Genomic DNA, 25,425 nt, shown 5'->3' with positions numbered 1-25,425 from the left:
TGTTCCCCAATGTTGAAACATTAAAGTCCAGTTGAATATGACTAACTTCTACCAACTACATGTGTCAGAATGAAGAAAATAAGAATAGAAGAAAGAAAGAAAAAAGAAGATAATGATGATGAAAATGAGAATGGAGAAAAGTAGGAAAGAAAAGGGAAGAGACTAAGAAAATAATGTATAGACACATGAGGTGGATAAACAGACGTGAGTTAGATTGGACTTAATAGCTTTGAAGATTGTGTGATGCTATTAGAGGAAGTAATTAGTAGTGGAGTACAGCCTAGGCATGTTATGTCAATAATGCAGTAGAGTCAGGTCATGTAATGTCAATAGTAGAGTAGAGCCAGGTCATGTGATGTCAATAGTGGCGTAGAACCTGGTCATGTAATCTCAATAGTGGAGTACAGTGAGATCATATAATCTTAATAGTGGAGTATAGCCAGGTCATATAATTTCAATAGTGGAATAGAGCCTAATCTAGTCATGTAATCTCAATAGTGGAGCAGAACCTGATCATGCAATCCTAATGTATTTCCTATGTTGCTTGCTTCTTCCAGGTTTGTAGGAAAAATGGAAACTGTACAAGGTTTCAGAACATACAGTATATTGTATATTTATGATTATGACTGCACCTGGTTGAGCTTCTTCCACAGGTTGAGAACAGGAGACAGTTCATTAGACCACAATTCACGATCAAACTTGGAGCCTGCAGTTACCAAGCGGCTCAGAATCCTCAGTTGCGATATAACCTGGACAGAGCAAAGACATAATAACAAGTAAGATTTATGTTCAAATAACGCTCTATTAAAAAAATATTCACATTTTAATTGCCAAATCCAAACTAAACTTTTGGATTGTGTAGGAAGCTTTACCCTCACTATTAAGGGGCTACCCATCAAAGAGAAGGAACAGAAACTTGCTGCTTACGCAGATGATTTAATTTTCTTTATAACTTCCCCAATTATATCTTTACCGTCACTGCTGGCGGAGCTGCACGAATGTGGAGGGATTTCCAATTTTAAAGTAAATTATGGGAAATCAGAGGCAATGGAGATCGAAACAAATATGCGTTTATTACAGTTGATACCACACAATTTGATTTCAGATGGACCGAGTCTCATATAAATTATTTAGGGATAAAAGTATCCAATAATCTGAATACATTATTTGAGTTTAATTATATACCAATGGCGAGAGAGCTCAAAATGAATTTTCAGAGATGGAACAAAGATTTTTTTACATGGTTCGGAAGGATGAATATTATAAAGATGAATGTGATGTCAAGACTCCTGTACCCCATACAGACGCTGCCGATTAAGATCCCTCTGAGCTTCTTGAAAGATTTGAGATTGAGATTTATGAGATTTATATGGGCAGGGAAACCTGCAAGAATACGCAGGACTATTCTAACGCTTTCAAAAGGAAAAAGGTGGCATTGGGGTTCCGGACCCATTAAGATATCAAGAAGCCTCTCACTTAGGCAGAGTAGCGGAGTGGTGTAGAATAGATAAAGAAAAAACGTGGATACAAATGGAGCAGGCAACAACAGACATACCCCAATGCCACGTACAGACGGTTGTTTTTGTCTTGTAAAAAAACTTATTTTTTTTCTCATGAAAAAAAACGAAGTTTTTTAAACTTCATTTTAAAAAACGGCGTTGCCTACACACCATCGTTTTTTCAAAATGCTCTAGCAAAACGTGGTTACGTGGAACTCTGTTCCATTCAAGCTTGCGTCATAACTTGCTTCTGACCATGCGTGGGTTTAAAAACGTTGTTTTAAACGTCATTTTAGCTCACACACAATTTTTTTTAATTTTTTTCATTTTTTAGAAGACATAAAACAACGTTTTGCCCACACGCGATCATTTTAAATGACGTTTTTAAAAAAAAAAATTTTTTTCATCACAAAAAATGACCGTGTGTACGCGGCATTAGAGGGACTAGTGTGGATACCAGAAAGAGAGATAGTAAGGGAAGTGAGAAAACATTCGACAATAGGCGATACTTTAACAGCAACTAAAAAGATATTTAAGAAAACAAACATCTCAATGTATCCTAGTCCGTTGGCCCCAGTTTTGGGTACACCGGCCTTTCAGCCAGGTCTCAAAGATCCCAGATTTAGATTAATACTAATACTAATGAAACTATTGAGTCAATAACAGGAACAATGATAGGAGAGAATCCGGTTACATATCTATTGTTTGATATCCCTATCTCAGTTGAGAAATATAAAAATTCTTTATTGCGACATCTTCTGGTGGCAGCGAGGGTGTGTATCCCTGTTCTGTGGAAATGTGAAAGTTCTCCATCAAGAGCACAATGGTTTGCGAGAATTGCGGAAATCCAACAAATGGAGAATCTCACTTTGACAATGAACGATCAAGATGGGAGGTACAGAAAGACAAGGGGCCAGATTCACGTAGCTCAGCGGATCTTCAAATTCCGCGGCTAGGGGAGTGTACTATTTAAATCAGGCGCGTTCCCGCGCCGATTTAAATGCGCATGCGCCGTCCAGGGAGTTTCCCGGCGTGCATTGCTCCCACTGACGTCACTAGGACGTCAGTGGTTGTGACGTGAGCGGGACTTGCGACACGCGTGTTCGTGAATCGGCGTACGCAAACGACGTAGGAAAATTCAAATTCGACGCGAGAACGCCGGCTATACTTAACATTGGCTGCGCCTGATAAAAGAAGGGGTAAGTATACGACGGAAAACCGATACGGAAACGACGTAAGAACACTGCGACGGGTCCGCGTACGTTCGTGAATTTGCGTATCTCGCTGATTTACATATTATTTATCGTAAATCAGCGGGAACGCCCCCGGCGCCATTTTTAAATTGAAAAAAAGATCCGACAGTGTAACACATTGTAACACTGTCGGATCTAGCCCTATCTATGCGTAACTGATTCTATGAATCAGGCGCATAGATAGGACCAGTTTACGTCAGAGATACGCTGGTGTATCTGTAGATACACCGTCGTATCTCTTTGTGAATCTGGCCCATGGGCTCCGTATATGGCATATAGGGAAGAGAGAAGGGCCGTTGAATAAGAAATGCAACAAACAGTGGCTGGGGGGTGATGAGACAATGAAGAGGATGGGGTATGTTTTTTGGGGGTAAAGGGGTGGGGAGGGAACGGGAAATTGGAGGATACAACAAGTACTAAATCTGGAAATAACCAAATGTATTCAATAGATTGTAATAGATATGTGAAAATAAGACTATGGAAGATTATTTGGAATTATGTTAAGAAAATTGTGTAAAAAAAAAAGACACACCTATGGAGGAGCAGTATTATCATCCTAATAATGGAAGTGTGCTAGGACTACACCCCATTGTTTTTTCTGAATTTGATATTCATATTCTTATCAATTATTTTGTAAAATGTAAAAAAAAATTGTTTTGCCATGAACCATATGGGTTCTATTGTATACATCTGCTGCAAACTTAAAGTTAGTATACATGAATTTTGGGGATTCAGAATGATTTAACATTTTCCATATGCATTTTTATTTTGGCAGTATATATATGAGATCATATTCCATCTAAAAAAAATCCTTAATATCCCAGAAAAACGTAATGTGCCGACATGGTGTAGACTGAAATTCCAGCCACCAGAACGTCAAGGCTACGATAGAGTTTTCATCAAGTAAATCAGTAATTCTTTGGTATTCTGATCTACACTAGTGGACTATGATCTGATTTCATATGCTTATGTACTGTAACCTGTTGCGGTATACAAAGACTTCCCTCCTAGAATGTAAACTATACTAGTCATGGCAGGAATAAGCACATAGCCCTAAAAAGGGAATGATGTATGCCAGACTTGTATTAACTCTTTGTTGGATATTGGAGTGTATGTACTGGCTATTTTATAATATTGAATTTATTATCATTTCGTTTTTAATACTGTCAGTGTTGCCTCCATTTGTCCTGGTGATCATTGTAACCAAAGCAGAAATCCCAAATTTTTAAATTTGCACCACAACAGGAGGCAGAGGATACATTTGCCAATTGGGTACCTGTTGTGGTGACAACTGTAAAATAGGGGAATTCCCCTCACTTTGCGGTGCTTGAGACAAAGGAAAATCTACCCAATAGGACACAGAGGGCAAAAAATCACAGAAACTTTGACAATTTCCTTCTCTTTCCAAAACTAAAAGAAAAGTTTTACATACAATTTAATGAGATAAAATATATTCTAGCCTCCGTTAGAGTTTCTGTTCAAGTTTTATAGATAATAATTTTTTTTCCTGTCCCGGGACACAGTTCTCAATAGGAAGTAAAACGAGGAGAAATATCCAGTTGGGACACAAGCAGCAATTAAGAAAAGTGTTTTAATTGCCATTTATGTGCCAGTTACAGAATTACACTCACTTCCTGTGCCTTTTCTCCTGGGTGGGAGATAAGGAGAAATCTTCCTCAAGGAAAACCAAAAAGTAGGAAAAATGTTGATGTAACTGGAACTGTTTCATTAGTATTGATAATAGGCATGCTACTTCTGGAGTCATTTTCAACAGCCTATTATGAATGTTGGAGTCTTGCTTTGTTGCAAACTGGAGAGGTTCATATTTAAGGGTTCAATAAAGGGGGGTTAGAGTGTATGTGTGTGTCAAGAATTTGCCTTTCTCTTGCATATGGTCCCTCTCTCTAAATATTTTTTTTATTTTCTGATGCTGTGTTGAGAACACTCTATATCCGTTAGGGATGATTACTAATACTGAGAGTAGAAAACAGAAACTGTTGGTAGGTGCCCTTACATCCCAACATGTAGGTGCTGGAGTTGAAAGTCCTTAACAGGTTTTAAGTCGGCCATAGATGGATCAAACCATGCAAGGGCAAGCCCAAGTTTGATTGATCAATCACAACTAGCCTGCAGGATTTTACATGCGATTAGGAAAGAAATGTTGGTTGCAGGAAAGAAATTTGCTCCGTCTTTGGCTGGCCTTAAAGTGTTGCTAAACCCAGGACCCTGCATTCACTATATCACACCTTGAACGGTGGTGCATAAAGTTGAATATGTTGTGTAATTTCAATAAAGTTGTAAAACAAGGGAAAAGAAGGTAAATAGTGCAATGTCTTGTAACAATGTATCCCACATCCCAGCATGTGTGTGTTATACAAATCATAGGTGTAAATAAGTCCTTAGGGATGAATATGTAATTTTTTTAAGTGGATGTTCAGCAGAGAATATATTTGATGCTAACGAATATTTTCCTGCTCATTGTGACAATGAAAACTATCATGTTCTATGTTTGAACCAATGCCTTCTACTGAAGTCAGACAGGAGCATGGGAGAGGGACTGTATGGGAAAGGCCTATGTGAAAAAAAAAGTTACAGTCCTATCCAGAAAAACTGCAAAAAGCCTCCTGAATTTGGCAGTAATGGATAATATAAAATGCAGATTAATGGTAATCAAAAAAAGAATTTGCATCATATCTACAGTGTTGTCAAATAACATAGCCTGCCCAAATAACAGTCCATAAAAACTGCTGTACGCACCAAAGTGCAAGCAGGGACTGGAAATATACTGTATGTGCTGGCTTGTATGAAAAAAAAAAAAGACTTCCTTAGTTCTGTATAGGTGGTTCAGTGAAAACAGATTTTAACATTTGAGATGCAGATCTATAGATTTCTGATGCAAGAGACCAGGAGAAACAATTTTGGATTATAATTTTTTATCTATTTCACAATGCTCTCAGCGAGAACTACTATGCAATCAAACAAGCAATGCTTATTAATGTAATCTTATTTCAGTCAGTTTACAAATATATGCAGAATACACGATACCTGTGGCAAATGTAAATTTTTCCCACGACAGCGAACCCTATGTCAGTACAGCTATGTTTTTAAACATGAGAGGCGCAGGAAAATAAATACCCTTATGATGTGTATATAAAAAGCATAATATAGTAAGAGAAATAACATCAGCGCTTGTCAGTTGACAGATGGTTCTAATTAAGTGCTTGGCCAAGTGAAGATTCTGGGGCTTCTCGCTATTCATGTGCCTTTTCCCAGTCAACCATGAAATTACTTCCCAGCTTTAATAATAAAATGATACGTTCTATTTTTCATACCAGAACAACAGTGCAATTAGCAATGGGTTAAAAAATGTTGATGGCAGAATGAATGGGTGACCGGTGCTTGTCGTGCTCAGGCTGAATGGATTGGATTGCTACACTTTTCATGCGCTGAATGCACGTAGAGAGCATTGGACTTCTGGAATTCCAGTCTCTAGATGCAGCGATTGAAGAGTATGACACTGGCTGAATATTAAACAGTGGAGTCTGTACATGCATGTGGGCAAAATGTGCCTTTTTAATGCACGGAGCATAGTGACTTTAACATCTGCCAGAATCAAGTTCAGCAATACGACTCCACAGGCAGCATAACAATGCAGCCATCAGGGTTACTAAGGTATTGCAAGGCACACCAAACATGTGAACAACATATTAAAGGTTTTGTTAGGCAAATACAGTGCCTTGAAAAAGTATTCATAACCCTTGAAACTGTTCACATGTTGTCATGTTACAACCAACAACTTAAAAGTTTTTTGGGGGAATTTTATGTGATAGGCCAACACAAAGTGGCACATAGTTGTGAAGTGGAAGGAAAATAAATGGTTTTCAAGATTTCTTACAAATAAATATCTGAAAAGTGTGGTGTGCATTTGTATTCAGCCCTCTTTACTCAGATACCGCTAACTAAAATCTAGTGGCACAAATTGCCCTCAGATGTCACCTAATTAGTAAGTAGAGTCCACCTGTGTGTAATTTAATCTCAGTATAAATACAGCTGTTCTGCGAAGTCCTCAGAGGTTTGTTAGAGAACCTTAGTGAACAAACAGCATCATGAAGGCCAACACACTAGACAGGTCAGTAATAAAGTTGTGGAGAAGTTTAAAGCAGGGTTAGGATATAAAAAATATTCCAAGCATTGAACATCTCACGGAGCACTGTTTAATCCATCATCCAAAAATGGAAACAGTATGGCACAATTGCAAACCTACCAAAGACATGTCCGTCCACCTAAACTGACAGGACGGACAAAGAGAGAATTAATCAGAAAAGCAGCCAGGAGGCCCATGGTAACTCGTGAACTCCACAAATCTGGCCTTTATGGAAGAATGACAAGCAGATAGCCATCATTGAAGAAAAGCCATAAGAAGTCCAGTTTGCAGGAAGCCATGTGGGGGACACAGCAAACATGTGGAAGAAGGTGCTGTGGTCAGATGAGACCAAAATATAACTTTTTGGCCTAAAACCAAAAAGTGTGTCAGGAAACTAACACTGGACATCACCCTGAACACACCATGCTCACCGTGAAACATGGGGGTGGCATCATCATGTTGTGGGGGTGCTTTTCTTCAGCAGGGACAGGGAAGCTAGTCAGAGCTGATGGGAAGATGGATGGAGCCAAATACAGGGAAATCTTAGAAGAAAACCTGTTAAAGTCCGCAAAAGACTTGAGACTGGAGTGAAGGTTCACCTTCCACCAGGACAACGACCCTAAACATACAGCCAGAGCTAAAATGGAATGGTTTAGATCAAAGCATATTTAGGTGTTATGCCGCGTACACATGGTCATTTTTCTGCATGAAATAAAATTACATTTTTAAAAACGTCATTTAAAATGATCGTGTGTGGGCTTCACATCGTTTTCCGTCTTCTGAAAAACGACAAAAAAAAATTCGAACATGCTTAAATTTTTTATGTCATTTTTGAAAATGTCGTTTTTTGTGTTGTAAAAAATGATCGTGTGTGGGCAAAAACAACGTTTTAAACCCGCGCATGCCCAGAAGCAAGTTATGAGACGGGAGCGCTCGTTCTGGTAAAACTACCATTCATAATGGAGTAAGCACATTCATCACGCTGTAACAGACAAAAAAGCGCAAATCGTCTTTTACTAACAAGTAACCAGCTAAAAGCAGCCCAAAGGCGAATAGAACTTCCCCTTTAGAGTGCCGTCGTACGTGTTGTACATCACCGCGCTTTGTTCATCATTTTTCAAAAACGATGGTGTGTGGGCAATGTAATTTTTTATGATGAAGTTGCCGTCGTTTTTTTTTTCATGACAAAAAGTGATCGTGTGTACGGGGCATTAGAATGACCCAAAGTCCAGACCTAAATTCAATTGAGAATTTTGTGACAGAACTTGAGCTATTTTGCAAAATAGAATGGACACAAATTTTACTCTTTAGATGTGCAAAGCTGGTAGAGACATCCCCAAAAAGACTTGCAGCTGTAATTGCAGAAAAGGCGGTTCTACAAAGTATTGACTGCACGTCACACTTTTCACATTTATTTGTAAAACATTTTGAAAACCATTTCTCATTTTCCTTCCACTTAACAATTATGTGCCACTCTGTGTTGGTCTATCTGTAACATGACAAAATGTTGAACATTTTAAGGGGTATGAATGCTTTTTCCAGGCACTGTATACAAGTACTCTGTAAACCAGTAGTGTTTCAAGTGGATCTAGCATCATATATGTGAGTAAAAAAAAAGGTTCATTAAAGCAGAACTAAATCTTTCTATCCTTTAAATCAAGGAAGCTGCCATCTGACACCAGCCATTTGATGGCTTGACAGTTCTGTAGAGTGCCAACATAAGCATACTAGTACCATAGTTTTGGGGAAACAGCTTAAGCAGAACTAAATCTAACTCATCAACAACGGGGAAAAAAAAGCAGCTCTTTATTGCAAAAGAGACATGCTATCAAATGGCTGGGGTCATAGTTGATTGCATGTGCAGCACCGCAGGAACTGCAAATTCAAACAGAGGCTAACTTGTAAAGGTTAGGAGAGTTTAGCTCCATTTTATTTTACTTACCCTTTCCCCGACCTTCCACACTTACTGCAGGGAGTTATCTGCCAACAAGTACAAAACTACAGCACAGTGCAGGAACGTCATTGTGCAAAATTTAGGCCACTAACCATTCCCTGGGATCTCTCCAGAAGGATTATGATGGTACCCTCATTTAATGGAAGTAAGGTATGTATATTAGCTAACTTTACTCCCCCTCTCCACAGCTTTTTTTCAATTGTGTTCCGTTTTGAGATGGGGGAACCCCAATAGCAAGCAATTGTGCTGCAAGTTTGAAAATAGACTTGCTATGCTTTTTCTAGATTTGCTAGGCTTCACACGTTTGTTGAACAATTGCAGCAAGTCCGCATTGCATGACTCCAGATCAGCTTTGTTTGCAAACATTCTGCAAGTCTGCTGCACGTTCTGGTTCAGTTGTGCAATAGTCATCCCACAACAGGGGTCACTGTGGCTTAATTTTCATGCTGTAGATAGACTTTCGGAACTCTTGCCACTGCATCTTTGCTCATACTAGAGACTTGCCATGCAAATTTGCTATTTGTGTCAACTAGAACTTGTGCTTTAAGTGCTCTGCAAGTGTACAACTTGTCAGTGAAAATGTGCAACAAGTCAATAGACTTACAATTCAACACTGCCACAAATTTGTGGCAAGTTATCCTTGCTCTCTGGGAAGGGTAACATTTACGAGAAATGATGACCTTTTGCAGAGATCATAGCTCTGCTGCTATCTGCTTCTCTCTAGAGAAGTACAGCACCACCTTTCTTCAAGCATTATCCAGGATCACCATCTACTTTCTAAACTGCTGACTTAGAAATGACAAAATTATGTAAACCCTGGTGTTGGGGAAGCTCTTGGCGGTGTTCACAAATTACACAATTGAGCCGCAGCGGCAGCCTCTACCCTTGGGAGATGCTACAAAGTTATAATGTACAGTACATGTGCAAAAAAATGCTGTAAAGTAAGCTTTAAAAAATATATATATTTTAATTGTTTATTTTTATCAATTTACAAAATGCAAACTGAGCGAACAGAAGAAAAATCTAAAATCAAAATCAATATTTGGTGTGACTACCCCTTTTGGCTTACAACCAGCATCAATTCTAACACATACACACTTTCTACACTTGCATACATTCAGGGAATTTGTAGGATTAGAGTCAGGTGTATGATTAACCAATTACACCAAGCAAGTGCAAACGAATATCAATTTTATATGTAGGTTGAAAAACCATTATTACCTGAAATAAGAAAAAGCTGTGTAGGGGGCTTAAAAGTAGGTGAGAAACAGCCAAACACTGCCGCTAAGGTGAGGTTTTGGATGACAGTTTTATGTCACAAGTCATACACCATGGCAAGACTGAGCACAGTGAGATAAATTTTATCGGCAGCGGGAGACCAGCCCCCTCCCGCCGGTAGCGGAGGAGACGATCAGGTCCTCTCCCCTCAGTAACATGGAGCTGAGTGAGGGAAAGATGGCCTCCACTCAGCTCCCTACCATTGGATGATGGAAGCAACGTCAAACATCACTTCCACCCAATGGGCTTAGAGGGGAATTTTATTATATTGCATTTAAGTGTAAATGTGACATCTGAGGTCTTTTTGACCCCAGATCTCACATTACATAGTTACATAGTAGGTGAGGTTGAAAAAAGACACAAGTCCAACCTATGTGTGTGATTATCTGTCAGTATTAGATTGTATATCCCTGTATGTTGTGGCCATTCAGGTGCTTGTCTAATAGTTTTTTGAAACTATCGATACCCCCCGCTGAGACCATCGCCTGTGAAAGGGAAGTCCACATTCTTGCCGCTCTTACATTAAAGAGGTCCTGTCATGCTTTTTTCTATTACAAGGGATGTTTACATTCCTTGTAATAGGAATAAAAGTGACCCCAAAAAAATAAAATAATGGACAGTGTAAAAAAATAAAATAAAAGCAAAAAAATAATAAAAAAATTAATATAATGCGCCCATGTCCGGCTGAATTCGCACGCAGAAGTGAAAGCATATGTAAGTCGCGCCCGCATATGAAAACAATTTTCAAACCAAGATATCACTGTGATCATTAGAGTGAGAGCAATAATTCTAGCAAAAGACTTTCTCCGTAACTCAAAACTGGTAACCTGTAAAACAATTTAAACGTCGCCTATGGAGATTTTTATGGGTTAAAGTTTGTCGCCATTCCGCGAGTCAGTGCCATTTTAAAACATGACATGTTAGGTATCAGTTTACTTGGAGTAACATTATCGTTCACAATATAAAAACAATTGGGCTAACTTTACTGTTTTCTTATTTTTTTTATTAGAAAATGTATATTTCCCAAAAAATTGTTTTTGTAAGACCGCTGCGCAAATATGGTGTTACATGCAAGTATTGCAACAACCCTTATTTTATTCTATAGGGTGTCTGAAAAAATATATATAATGTTTGGAGAGTCGAAGTAATTTTTTTAGCAAAAAAAAAAAATATTTTAACTTGTAAACAACAGATCTCAAAAAGAGGCTTGGTCCTTAAGTAGTTACTGTGCATCGGTAGACTGTAATACCCAACAGGAAACTATGAATTCAGGATCACTAGTTCATGCCACAGCTATCACCTCCACTTCTTTGGTCATAGAAAGGCAATAAAGTTACGTCAGACCCCGTACACACGAGAGGATCTATCCGCTGGAATTTATCCGCGGACCGGTTTCAGCGGATAGATCCCCTGGTGTGTACGATCCAGCGGATATTTATCTGCGGATATTTTTCGGCCCAATGGATTTCCAGCGGATCAAAATTTCTTAACATGCTAAGAAATCGATCCGCTGGAATCCAGTCCAACGGATTGATCCACTGGTCTGTACAGACTCACCGGATCAATCCGTCCGAATCCTTCCCTCGCATGCGTCGTAATGATTCGACGCATGCGTGGAAGTCCTTATATCACAGCGTCGCGCACGTCGCCACGTCATCATCGCGGCGACGGTGCGACACGTCACCGCGGAGGGAATTCCGCGGGGATTTTGATCTCATGGTTAGTACAACCATGAGATCAAAATCCGCCAGAGGATTTATCCGCGGAAACGGACCTCCGGACCGTTTCCGCGGATCGATCCTCTCGTGTGTACTAGGCCTCAGTCTCCCATGGAACACAGCTTGAGGAGTAACATATTGTACTTTACAGTGTTTTACTGATGAGCTGTTTGCTTACTTCTGTCACACCCACCATAATATGTTTGTGTCTATCTAAAAAAAGGAATAGATAACTCAGATGGTTCTTGCTGATAGTTAGCAGGCCTGACACGTTCTAACTGAAACTGTAAAACAAGAAAGTTACTATAATTTTCAAATCACTCCAGCTGATTGCCTGAGTGCCACTGATCTGCTTTCTACACGATTCATCATGCTGACAGGTGTTTTGGTATTAACTTTCCACCATGACAACAGCTGTCATTACTCTGGTGGATGACAATGCCAGGCACTTCAAGCTGGAGGGCAAACCCTCTCCATAAAACATTAGCAGCATTCATATTTTTAATTAAACTAAGTGCTGTGTTAGCTAACATCAAATAAATGATGATGATATGTTTTTGGGACTCTGCTTCAATTCATTTTGAGGACCACACATTTCCTATTGTACACAACTGTGCAGAACCTTACTCTGCAATTTGATTTTCTCCCCCCAGGACTTTTAAACCAAATAAGAGGAATGATATAAAAAAAGAAATATTTTATTTTTTACAAAATATGCTTAAAATAATCTTTACATTAAAACGACAATTGTTCTGACATCACGATACATCTATTCAGACAAAAGTGACATTGAGTTATCCAATACCCATATAACCATGGGTGCGTTAAAGTATATACACTATCCACAATATAATTTCTTTATCTAGCACTCCTAGCCAGGAGACCCAACGCGTTTACACTTATTTCTTATAACTAGGGTTGTCCAGATACCGATACTAGTATCGGTATCGGGACCGATACCGAGTATTTGCAGGAGTACTCGTACTCGCGCAAATGCTCCCGATACCTAAATAGAATACTTTTTTTGTATTTATCAACATGTTCTATGAAAATTCTTTGAGTTTTTTACTACTGCGTGACAAGCAAATAAAACATTTTTATTCATTTTTACTCATTTTTATTCTTTTATAATGTCTTGAGTTAGAGTTCTTCATAATTCTAAAGAAAATATCCTTCGTCTGTATTGTGGTTTGAAAACTGTCACATGACATTTAAAAAAAGTATCGGTATTCGGTATCGGCGACTACATGAAAAAAAGTATCGGTACTTGTACTCGGTCCTAAAAAAGTGGTATCGGGACAACCCTACTTATAACTATTCTTCAGGGAAAGGTATTTCAATATCTTTGGTATGCCACTCTCAGACATAAGTCAGTATATTTTAAAAAGATGCCATCCCCTCAGATCCAAGCCCCAAAGCACTCACAAGGGTAGCCAATGAGCACACAAGGGATGGCATGTGTATCTGTAACCAGCTCACATGGTAAACACCGGGGCAATTCCACACATTTTAGGTGATCAGATGACAGTCAGCTTCAAGTTTCCAAAATGAGTAAGGTATTCAGCGCCAACATTTTGTAAGGCAGTGAGGGCTTTATATATCAGAGAACAGCTGGACTCAGTAAAAAAAAAACAAAAAAAAAAACAGTATAGCATTTCTCTCTCTCTCTCATATTTATACCCTATATATATATTTTGAGAAAGAGCCAACTTCACTGATAACAAGCAGCCCAACCTACCAACTATGAATCACAGCTGGTACCATAGGCAATCCTGCCACCAGGCTTCTGGATAGAAGGGAAGACCCATTGAGAGTTTAAGCTTTGCTCACATCATCCAGAAGAAGTAGTACATTTTCAGTGAAGTTGTTCTTTGCCGATATACAGTAAGTGCGACTTAATTTGTTTTCCAAAATACACCTAATTTTCATCATTTCTGTAAAACAAGAGATTATTGCCTACCTTTCTTACCTCACCTCAGCTGGAGCCCCCCCAAGGTTTGCTTTCATAAGATTAAATAAAATACCAGACTTCAATCTCATTGTTAGTGACTTGTCAGAACTATTGTGAAGAAATACATATATTTTCATAAATTTCAAATGGAGGTCTAAGACAGAATAAGCACCAGAACAAAGGTCAGCTTCAGCACAAGTCACCTAGGTCTTCAACCAGAGACATCCTATGTTGTTCTCACTCTGTTGGAGGTCTGTAAACAAGCTGTTTGCAGAACTAGGAATATAACAATGAGTATGTACCTTCTTGCTCACTTAAAAAGCCAAGGATAACTACATTTTATGGTTGCTAAATAGAATTTATTTGAGGATCCTTTGACCAGTGATAAAACCCTAAAGACAGTAAACATCAACTGGCTTTCCAAGGCCCTATGTATATTCAGGTAGGCTTATGGACAAATTACATCTTCTCATGTGACAACCCTGGAGAAATTACACTTTGCTACAAAATAGTGAGTGTACAGTAACTCACACGGCCATTAATGTCTAAACCACTGGCAACAAAAGTGAGTACACCTGTGAAGGATATGCTTCAGTTTAAATTCTCCCTGCTCGTTATGCTGTGTGTGTGTTAGAGGTAAAAAGGATTCATGTGTTACAGGCTGTTGAAATGTTAATGTCCCTTCCTCAGCCAGCTCCCTATTTTAAAGGGTAATTGATCTATTGTGTGTGTGAAGGAGACCTATGTTTACTGTTTACTATGATTAGAAGGGGCTCATGTTAATTATTCTGATTGCTTCATTGTGGTAATTACCTCTTCTATATGCGGGGCCAAGCTGTCTAGATAACGTATTCTGTTACAACTAGTAATTACCTTCACTGATGTCATTATCTAAAGAAATGTGTTTACAGGGTCGGCTCCGAAGTGTCTGCCTATAATCTGTATGGAAGCCCCCACTGTGAGGGGGGGCGGAGATTGTCATTGTAACAGTTTTGTAATGACATATAAGCTGTGTGTTGCTGCCATTAAAGTGTCTTGTTCCAGCAGTAAGCTCTGACTCATGTGTGGCTTATTGGGCGATTCCAGGAATATTCCTCCTCGTGGAATATTGGGGTGATTTGCTTTTATGGGAAGAAGGGAATGCTTGACGGGGATATCATTCTAATACCGTCACAACACCCCTAAGTGAAAATGTCTAAATTGGGGCCACTTAGGGGTGTACTCACTTTTGTTGCCAGCAGTTTAGACATTATGGCTGTGTGTTGAGTTATTTTGAGGGGACAGCAATTTTTCATTGTTATACAAGCTGTACACTCACTACTTTACATTGTAGCAAAGTGTAATTTCTTCAGTGTTGTCACATGTAAAGATATAATAAAATATTTACGAAAATGTGAGAGGTGTACTTACTTTTGTGAGATACTGTATACGCCAATGAATTATAAACAATTTTACCTGACAAACAGAGAACATTTTCATATTCAAAGTGTACAAAAATAAGTTATACTGACAGAAAAAAAGGTGTTATTAGGACTACAGTTGTTTATTGGAAATCTATATTATGTGTGACATTACTATATTCAAGTAATAGTTGTTTTTCGTATTCCAAATGCTATATATGGAATTTCAACTCCTGATAATCAAAAATTCAAACTGTTAAATATTGCTGTATCAGAAATGTATGCTCATTTGATGGCCTTACCAGATCTCCTAAACATTACAGATATACACTATGGGCCAGATTCAGATATATTTACGTTGCTCCACGGCAGCGTAACGTATCCCATTTACGTTACACCGCCGCAGGTTTACAGCGTAAGTGCCTGATTCACAAAGCTCTTACCTGTAAACTTGCGGCGGTGTAACTTAAATTTGCTTGGCACAAGCCCGCCTAATTCAAATAGGGCGGGCACCATTTAAATTAGGCGCGTTCCCGCGCCGAACGTACTGCGCATGCTCCGTCGGGAAAATAACCCGACGTGCATTGCGCTAAATGACATCGCACGGACATCATTTGTTGAGACGTTAATGTAAATGGCGTCCAGCGCCATTCACGGACGACTTACGCAAACGACGTTATTTTTTAAATTTCGACGCGGGAACGACGGCCATACTTAACATTGCTTAGAACACCTAGGGCTCAGCCCTAATTTTATGACGCGTATCTCGACGAAAATGACGTAAAGTTAGAGCGACGGGTAACGCGGATGTTCGTGGATCGCCGTAACTAGTCATTTGCATATTCTACGCCGACCGCAATGGCCTCGCCACCTAGCGGCCGGCATAGAATTCCATCCTAAGATCCGACAGTGTAAGTCAATTACACCAGTCAGATCTTAGGGCTATCTATGCGGAACTGATTCTATGAATCAGCCGCATAGTTAGGACGGGCGGATCACAGAGATACGACGGCGTATCAGGAGATACGCCGTCGTATCTCTTTTGTGAATCTGGCCCTATATTACCAAAAGTATTGGGACGCCTACCTTTACACATACATGAAATGTAATAGCATCCCAGTCTTAGTGTGTAGAGTTTAATATGGAGTTGGCCCACCCTTTGCAGCTATAACAGCTTCAACTCTTCTGAGAAGGCTTTCCAGAAGGTTTAGGAGTGTGTCTATTTAAACGTTTGATCATTCTTCCAAAAGTGCATTTGTGAGGTAAGGCACTGATGTTTGACAGGAAGGCCTGGCCCACAGTCTCCGCTCCAATTCATCCCAAAGTTGTTCTATCGGGTTGAGGTCAAAACTCTGTGCAGGCCAGTCAAGTTCCTCTACCCAAACTTGCTCATCCATGTCTTTATGGACTTTGCTTTATAATTGATTGTTTTTGAAAAATACATTTGATTGGTAAAAACTACTCAATATAATGATCGTTTAGGTAATTCCTGATATCAAACACACAACAGACTAAACACCCAAAGCTGGTGTGTACAGGACATAGGCAATTATAACATTATAATTGGAGTAACTGATCTCCCTTGTTCAGACTTTGCAGGCAAACTCAATTTAGCCTAATGAAAATCATTGAAAAAGTAATAGTCTTAATATTTAAATATTACAGATCTTGAACATAATAAGAAACAATAAAGTAATGAGTAAATTAAACTCATTTGGATCAGTAAAAGGAGTGTTTTTTTAGCGTAAACACATATTAAGATATAATAGTTCTAAACTCACTGCTGAGTACAGAAATATGGGAGAAATAATTAAAACAGCAATAAACATCAGCTTGGTCCTGCGCAGGAAATTACACGGTGTGAACCGGCAAATCACAATCTGGGAGTATGAAAAGGAAACCTTAAAATCTATCTAAAATAAAAATGTAAAATACTGCAGTTTATCCCATTTTATTTAATTTATTCTTTTTTTTTCCCATTCACCAGGCGATCTGGCCAGTGACACACTTCCTGTCTAAAGCCTCGTACACACGAACGGTTTTCTTGGTAAGAAAACTGCTGGCAGAGCTTTCTTGCCGAGTAAACCGTGCGTGTCGACGAGGCTTTGAGGTTTCTCGTCAAGAAAACTGCCCAGAATCTCGATGAGAAAAATAGAGAACCTACTCCCTATTTTCTCGTCGTGAGATTCTCTGCTGTGTTTTCCTGCCGAGAAACCCGAGCCTGTGTATACTTACCTCTCCATGGAAACCCGTGCATGCTCAAAATGACTTTGACGCATGCACGGTAGCTTTCAAGCCATAGGTAGGGTGAAGCAAGATGGCGGCGACAGCATCGAATGTGACGAGTGCATGCTCGTCGTAGTCGATGACGTCACTGAGTTTGTGCCATTCAAAGGAACGGCGGTTCTTTTGAACGCCGGTGTACACTCGGCCGGCAAGAGAATCTTGCCAAGAATCTCGTCAGGAAAAACAAAGTTTTTTCTGACGCGATTCTGGGCCGTGTGTACAGGGCTTTAGTCTGGCTCTTCAATCTAGGGAGGAACAACAGAAACACCCTTGGACAGCAGCAATGTCTGCAGAAGGTAGTGTTAGATAGACTAGAAGATTTAGGTAGACTTTACATATGTGACTAACAAATGAAAGCCTAGCTCCAGCTAACTTTTTTTAAGCAGTTACAGAACCTTTTATTTTTCTCTGTTTGGGATAAAAGTTTTACATAAATACTGTAAATAAAAGCTGGTCACCGCTGACATCTGCCGCTTCATAGAGGTGAATGGTGTATCTGATCTGGTACGCCTGAAAAACTGACAGGCAGACCTGATTGGAAAGCCTGTGTGAAAGGGCCTTCGTTAGTGATTTAAAAAAAGCATTGGATCATACCATTCTTGGTATGATCTCTGCTCCTAAAAGGTCCGGGAGAGATCTGAGGTATCACCGCAAACGTCAGATCAAAGGCAGTAATTCCAGCACCAGACCTCCTGTGTAAATCCAAAGTGGTAACCTGTAAAAAGGCTTTTAAAACACCACCTAGGCATAACAACATTTACATAGTTTGCCGCCGTTGCATCCTCTTTTATATTTTGCCAAACAATTGGGTATTAGACTGTGTTTTTGTGCTCTAGAACCTTGTAACGGTCACCACCGTTTACGATATTCCCATTCCATCGCCCCACGACAGCTTATCCGACAATCCACAATCCAGCAGACAGGACCCATTGGATTTTCCCCAGAAATAACGAGACAGAGCTCTGTTACTGGTTTCAAAATCAATGAATGAACAAATACTTTTAATGGTATCTTAGCTTTCTTATATACAGTACAGTCATGTTACAGTTAATTACAGGTCCAATGAAACTCTCCAACCCCAAAACATCACACAATGGGGCTTCATACACATTCTTTTAAATAATGACATTCAGGTGAGTTAATCATCCCCCAGACGTCCTGTCTCTGACAAGTTCCCCTCACCTGTTACACAAAACACATTCCTTTACTAAACATAATTGACATGCTAATTCCCTACCCCTGAAAGGAGACATCTGAACTTTCAGACTTAATTAGTACAATGGACACAGAATGTATTAGCATCACACAATGGAATGTCTAGGAGCAGACGCAATTAACACCTCAAAAGCATGTGTCCCCACATTGAATGAAAACACTCCATTTGGAGTCAGACTTTAACTTACTTGTAATATTCCAAGATATCCTGCAAAATATGAATTATCATTTATCAGTCACCCTATGCCCAAAAGGGGCACAGGGTGACCCTAGACCCAAGAGTCATTAGTGATGCAAAAAAGTGTCAGAAAAGATAGGATCACCAAGTAAAAATAAAGAAAAAATGCTTAAAAAAATTAAAACGAAGGCAGCCACCACTTCGAATGATTGGTAAGATATACCAAGATGACTTTTTTGCCTTTGGGTTTAGATATGCTTTAAGAATATGTAAATATCTGTTTCCAAAGCCTGGCAACAATTACACCGTATGGCGTATCTAAACTCAAAAGAAGAAATTGTTTATCTTACTTACATGGGGGTTGCTTAACAGTGTTATTGAATGTACAAATTAAAGTGGATGTGTAGGCTTTTCCGAACTATGCTTAAAGGGGTTGTAAAGGTTCGTTTTTTATTTTATAAATAGGTTACTTTAAGCTAGTGCATTGTTGGTTCACTTACCTTTTCCTTCAATTTCCCTTCTAAATGTTTTTTTTTTCTTTGTTTTCTTTGTCTGAATTTCTCACTTCCTGTTCCTCCTCAGTAAGGTGTTAAGTAAGCTGTTCTAAATGACTTTCCACCGCTCAGATGATGGTGGAAAGCTTACTGAGAAACAGGAAGTGAGAAATTCAAACAAAGAAAAAAAACATTTAGAAGGGAAATCGAAGGAAAAGGTAAGTGAACCAACAATGCACCAGCTTAAAGGAACATATTTAGAAAATAAAAGATGAACCTTTACAACCCCTTTAAACCTGCTCCTGCCCCCTTCTGTCTCCTATTCCAACTACCCTGTGAAATGAAGATGTGTATACTCGCATACTCTAAAGGCGCTCCTTACCGGTCATGGAGTGAGTGAGTGAGAAACTTGTAAAGCGCAACACATGCAAACTGAATTGCCTCTGGGCGCTGTAACCATTCCATGGATAAGGAACCCCTTGACCTCAGAAGAGAGGAGAAACAGCCAACAACGAATGGGGTGACAGAGAAGGTTGTTGCTAGGAGTCAGGAGGACTCCATCTAGGAGAGACAGGCTCATTTGTTTCAGGACAGCTCTCTGACAGCTTCCTATGTTGTCTATCTTTTACACACAGAGAATATCCGCTCTTCCATCTTTCTTTGCTGGATTACCACTAAGCCTGCAACACTCAGTGTGCTACCTGCTTGTGGCCATTTGAGATCCTCAGAGGTTCCGGATTGGAGTTTGGGAACGCTAGAAGTGTTGGCCATCTGCTGTGGTGGAGGATCGTTACTACCCAGGCTGGGTGACAAGCCATTAGAGCTTGGCTAGCTGGTAAGCCTTGAATCTGTGGTGGAGGATTCACAAGTGTCCCTTGTTCCACTAAAGGCCTTTGAAAGGGTGTTGCTAATCTGTGGTTTAATTTATATGAACTTTTATGAAATAGACTTTATTTTTGTCTTCATCATATTTATTATATTTGTGCACATTCACATTTTTTTCTTTGAAAGTTCCGTCATTGGTTGCTTCAAAGGAAAATCTTTTGAGACATTTGATATCAGCTATTAGCTTTTTCTTCTGTCTAATAGGATTTGTGTGTTATCACATGTATTCATTAATATTCTTTCATTGGAGTGTAATGTATAATTTGTTTTAAATAATTATTTTCTCATTATAAGCACAGTTATAGATAAGTGACAGGCCCCTCTTTGAGATTATGTCAAAGTCACTATTACATCTATATCCAAACTATGCTTTGTGTGAATTTGTCAGAAGGCACAGTTAGCTTTGTCTCAGGGTAACATGATGAACTTTAACATCAATTCAGTGCACTGCAATTGTCACAAATTAATGTTTAATGGTCATGGAACAATGTTTTTTTCTACTTAAAATGTCTTTTTTTTTCTACAATACCATATTTAAATAAAAAACTGTAGAAGGTTTTGATAAATCCAAATGATTCAGTTTAATCTTGCTGTAGTTTTAATGATCTTGTTTTAATGGAGGTTTTAACAGGTGCTCTAGTGCCACCTACCTGTAGAATGAAAAACAAGGTTTGTTCTACGAAACTAGACTACATTCACTGAAATTCTCATTCTCAAGACATCTTCTAATACGAAGGCACAGTAAAGCAAATATATATATATTATACATATACATACACACACACACACACGTGTTTCAGAAACAGTCCTGGTTTTCCAAAGGTTGCTGCTGTCTGAAGAATCCCCCCTGAAATTTAAACATACTCATGCCTGCTGCTACTCACTGTGCAGACCAGACAGCCAGCTACAATTTAGCAGGGGACATGGCCTCAGTAAAGGTTTTATACATTAATAAATGTCACATGAAACTAAACAAAAATGTTTATGAGCTTGTTATCTTCCTTTAGTTAGCTAGGTCACCTAACCCGGCCTGGTCTTATACTGTATAAGCAGTGTCCAGTTAACCCCTATAGTGGAGAACAAAAATTTCCCTCTTTTAGCCATTAATGGCATTCGCATTAAAAAAAATAATCACTTTCCTATTGCAGTGAAAAATGCCCCCCCCCCCCCCCCCTCCAGTACATATATTCATCTTCCCCACTCCTTTTTGCCACATCAATCTCTGTCACAGACCTAACACAAGTGATGAATCCTATGAATTATCTGGAGATGTAATTTCTAATAAGAAAGGGCCACTATTAATAATCACTTACATGGTTTGCCATCACATGTCTGTTTTGGCAAAAAATGTCAAAGTCTGAAAGAAACCCCATGCTAACAGCAATAATAGGATTTTTTTTGTACTTACTGTAAAATAATTTTCTTGGAGTTCTTTTTGGGGGGGGGGGGGGGGGGCAGGACGGGAAGTCTTTAACCTTCAGATTATACTTCCACCTACAGGAAGATTGGAAACTGGCAAACAAAAAAACTCTAGGCCAGCCCAAAATAACATCTTCCATAACCAGCATGTCTCAGTATTATAGCAAAGCCTTATCAAGAGCGCGATCAGACACACAAGGGGTGGGACACAGTGAGTAAAAAACATTTTTTTTCTCCTGTCCATAGAGGGACACAAGAAGTCTTTACCTTCAAAACATCCAAAAGCTGTTTAAATGAGGGGTGAGCACCACACCAAACAATTGCTAACAGGCCCAAGAAAAACTGCCACTAGGGGTTCCCTACAGCTTAAAGGCCACAAGTACACCTGACAGAACTTGTGTGAACAAAAGACCTGTTGGAAGCCTTGTAAATCTGGGAAACAGTTAGTTGATGCTAAAAAGCCCAAAAGCACTCACAGATCTAGTAGAGTGCCACACAGGAAAGGGTGTTATACAATCCTTGAGACCATCGTCACATGCAGAGTCCCTCAAGGATCACCGCTGTCGCCCGTGCTCTTCAACAACGACCAATATCACGGACTAGAAAAATGCCTGTCATTGATAGATAATTGGATGACGGAGAGCTCCCTCAAAATCAATGGATCCAAAACAGAACTTCTCTTTCTCCACGCAAACCGAAAGACAAATTATAGGACGACATGGACACCTCCCACCATCCTTGAACAAACCATCACCCCAAGCACTAAAGTCAAAAGCCTCTGAGTTATCTTTGACTCAGACATGACTATGAACACACAAATAGGATCAGTAGTCAGCGGATCTCACTATCTTCTTGCTGCATAGACTCATCCCCTTCATCCCAGAAGATGACACAGCAGTAGTAGTTGGAACACTCATCAATTCCAGACTCGACTACGCAAACTCCCTCTACCTAGGACTACCGAAATACCAGATTTCTCATCTACAAGTCTTCCAGAACACTGCAGCCAGACTGGTAATGGGAAAAAAACCTTGGGAACCAATCACCCCAGTCCTGAGGACCCTCCACTGGCTAGCCGTAAAGGAACAAGTGACATTCAAGACCCTCTGCCTCACCCACAAATGCACGGAAGGAAACACGCCTCAATACTTATGCGAGAAAATAAAACACTACACCCCAAATGGGGCCTTACGATCAACTAACCAAACCTCCTCCGCATCCCCAAGTTCCACTACAAATCTAAAGGAGAGCGAAGATTCGCAGTCCAAGAACCACGGCTATGAAACGCTCTAACCACGGACATCCGCATGGAAGAAAAACATCGGGCCTTCAGAAAAAAAAAACTTAAGACCCATCTCTTCTGAAGTTTTCTGGACAACGACATTGCATACAGCACCTTGAGGCAATTTAGTTTGCATTTGTAGCGCTATACAAGTTACTCACTCTCTCACTCATGAGATTGGATTGTCTGTGAGGAAGAGGCAAGACCTTGAAACATTAGCATGTTGGATTTTCAGTTGTTCCATTATGTGAAGTGATGTATTGTAGACTGGAAATTGCCGTTTCACTTTGGCTAGCTTTGAAACACTTGTTGGTCTCTGAGTATATCACTTATCACTGTTTTATTAATAAAAGATTTGTTTTAGGATAATGCACTAGGCTGGTGCACCCTCTGTCTTGTTTTATGGTTTCATTGGATGATGGTCTGCCTGAGCCACCTAGAGATGGTAAAATGAAAAGCTGGTGCACCCTTACATGATCTATTCAGTAGTAAAAAAGGAAGGAATCATTTTTTTATGAAGAAGCAGTAGCTAGGAGACAGACTCTTACAATGTACAGTAGGTCCTTGATGTGGTGAAAGACAGAAAGTCCTGGGAGTCAACACCCCTTTTTCCATGTGCAAAACCATAAAGGGTTCCCTGAAAGGTAAGGCTGAACGTTCAGAGAGGGAGTAGCGAGAGAATGTCTCTAATGGGTTTAAACAGCAATATCTGAAGACAGGAGGAGCTACATGGGAGACTCCCTGTACAAAGGCCATAATCAAAAAGACTAAGAAGCCAACAGATTCAGAAATGGAATAGAAAGAGCAAAAATCTGACCCTTGATAGTGCTGACAGTCATTGGTGTAGATCCAGCTGCAGGAAAAGGGTAATTCAACCCACAGAGAAAGTCAGCGACCACGAAACAGGATGGAAAAAAAAAAAAACCTAATGATACAGTAGAGTCCAAGAAGCATCTGCTAGGTGTTTTACCAGGTCAGCATACCACATCCATCTCATCTGAGCAATGAGGCTTATTGGAATGCCCTCCAGCTTGATCCTACGAAGCAGATGAGGAATGCATTTAAGGGGAGGATATATCTCGCTAAGCCACCAGAAGATCCTTTGGTTCCACCAGAGAACTTCTGTAACTGTAGAAAAACCTGCCCAGTTTTTTGTTGTACTTTTGGGCTAGGTGGTTCAAATCTGGTGTCCCTCACGTGACCTTCAGAAGTACAGATCACTCTGATCTACCTCTTTTGCCACAGTAAACACTTTTGGTTCCTCCCTGATTAATGTAAACGAACGCCATGGCACTGTCCAATTGTATTTGCATCAGATAACCCTTCGGTAGGGCGGTCTAATGATCTAAAGTCAGCTGAACTGAAGTTGCAGTATATTTATGAGACAAGATTCCTACAATGACCAAGTCCCCTGTACTGACAGAGTGCCCAGTACTCCACCCCAGCCTGACAGGGTGATGTTTCTCCTAAAAAAATCCTCCAAAAGATGGGAAGGAAGGAGTTTCCCGATTCCAGGGCCAGATTTCTGAACTACCAGGATGCCAGGGACAACCTTGTCCTCGCTGATAGCCAAATTGATATGTCTAAATAATGGATTGCGTTGTTCTACTGAAACAGAATGTTGTGTTGAAGGGGTCTGCCGTGAAACTGGGCAAATGGTACGTCCTCAAAAGAGGCTACCATCAGACCTAGGAGTCTCATACAGAAGTAGAGGGTAGGACAGCTCCTGGACAGGATAGATTATGTCGCAGTGTCTGAATTTTTTCCAGTGGAAGGAATACTCTGGCCCGAGCTGTGTGCAGCCAATTTCTGAAGGTTCAGATTCCATTCAAATCACTGTAACGTCTGTATGTTCAACTTTGTTGCCCAAAAGGAAAGCAGGAGAAACGAAAGGGAACATTCTTAACAGACAGATAAGTCTGTTCCTTAGGCTTTGCTGCTGTGGAAGATGGATCCTCCTACCACTAGTAGCATTCTTGATATTGTCAAGAGCTGGTCTGAAGAGATGCTGTCCCTCTAAGGTTTGTAAGACAAACACTTTTTTACAAACAGTCCAGCACAAAGTGCTCTATGAATATGAACAGACACACAAGAAATTAGACAAGAGGCTTTCAGCAAACCATCACAGCTGATGTTTACCACTTAGCAAGGGGTTAATCTTGTCAGCAGTTAAATCTCTTTAAAAGGATTTTGACCAGTCAGACATGGTCTCTAGCTAAGTAAGGTCATAGTTTGGATAGGATAAAAGTCAGGGCCCACCAACGAGGATAAAGCTCTGGAAAAGAGCTTTGTAAAGGAATAACACTTTAGGAGCCAGAGTGGGAATAGATCACTCTTGCACAAAGTACTCAATAAATTGATACAAGACTAATAAGCATTTAGAGTGAGCAAACTGATTTTCAGGATGTTTCCAATCTCCATAGATAAATGGTTGCAAAACAAATGTGGATAGAGAGACTTTTTTGCCTT

The 25,425-nt window shown here is 39.7% G+C and overlaps 1 protein-coding gene across 1 annotated transcript in view; it reads right to left on the bottom strand.

Moving 5' to 3' along the window:
- DYNC2H1 (dynein cytoplasmic 2 heavy chain 1) overlaps positions 1-25,425 on the bottom strand; it is a 613,609-nt gene that overhangs the window by 114,440 nt on the left and 473,744 nt on the right. Inside the window, exon 84 of the mRNA XM_040339316.1 lies at positions 633-749. Within this exon, the coding sequence (XP_040195250.1) occupies positions 633-749 (117 nt within the window). The remainder of the gene's footprint in view (positions 1-632; positions 750-25,425) is intronic.

Source organism: Rana temporaria, chromosome 2 (assembly GCF_905171775.1).
Source record: "Rana temporaria chromosome 2, aRanTem1.1, whole genome shotgun sequence".
Lineage (NCBI taxonomy): Eukaryota > Metazoa > Chordata > Amphibia > Anura > Ranidae > Rana > Rana temporaria.
Note: the sequence above shows the minus strand (reverse complement) of the source record. Positions and strands in the feature narration are given on the sequence as shown.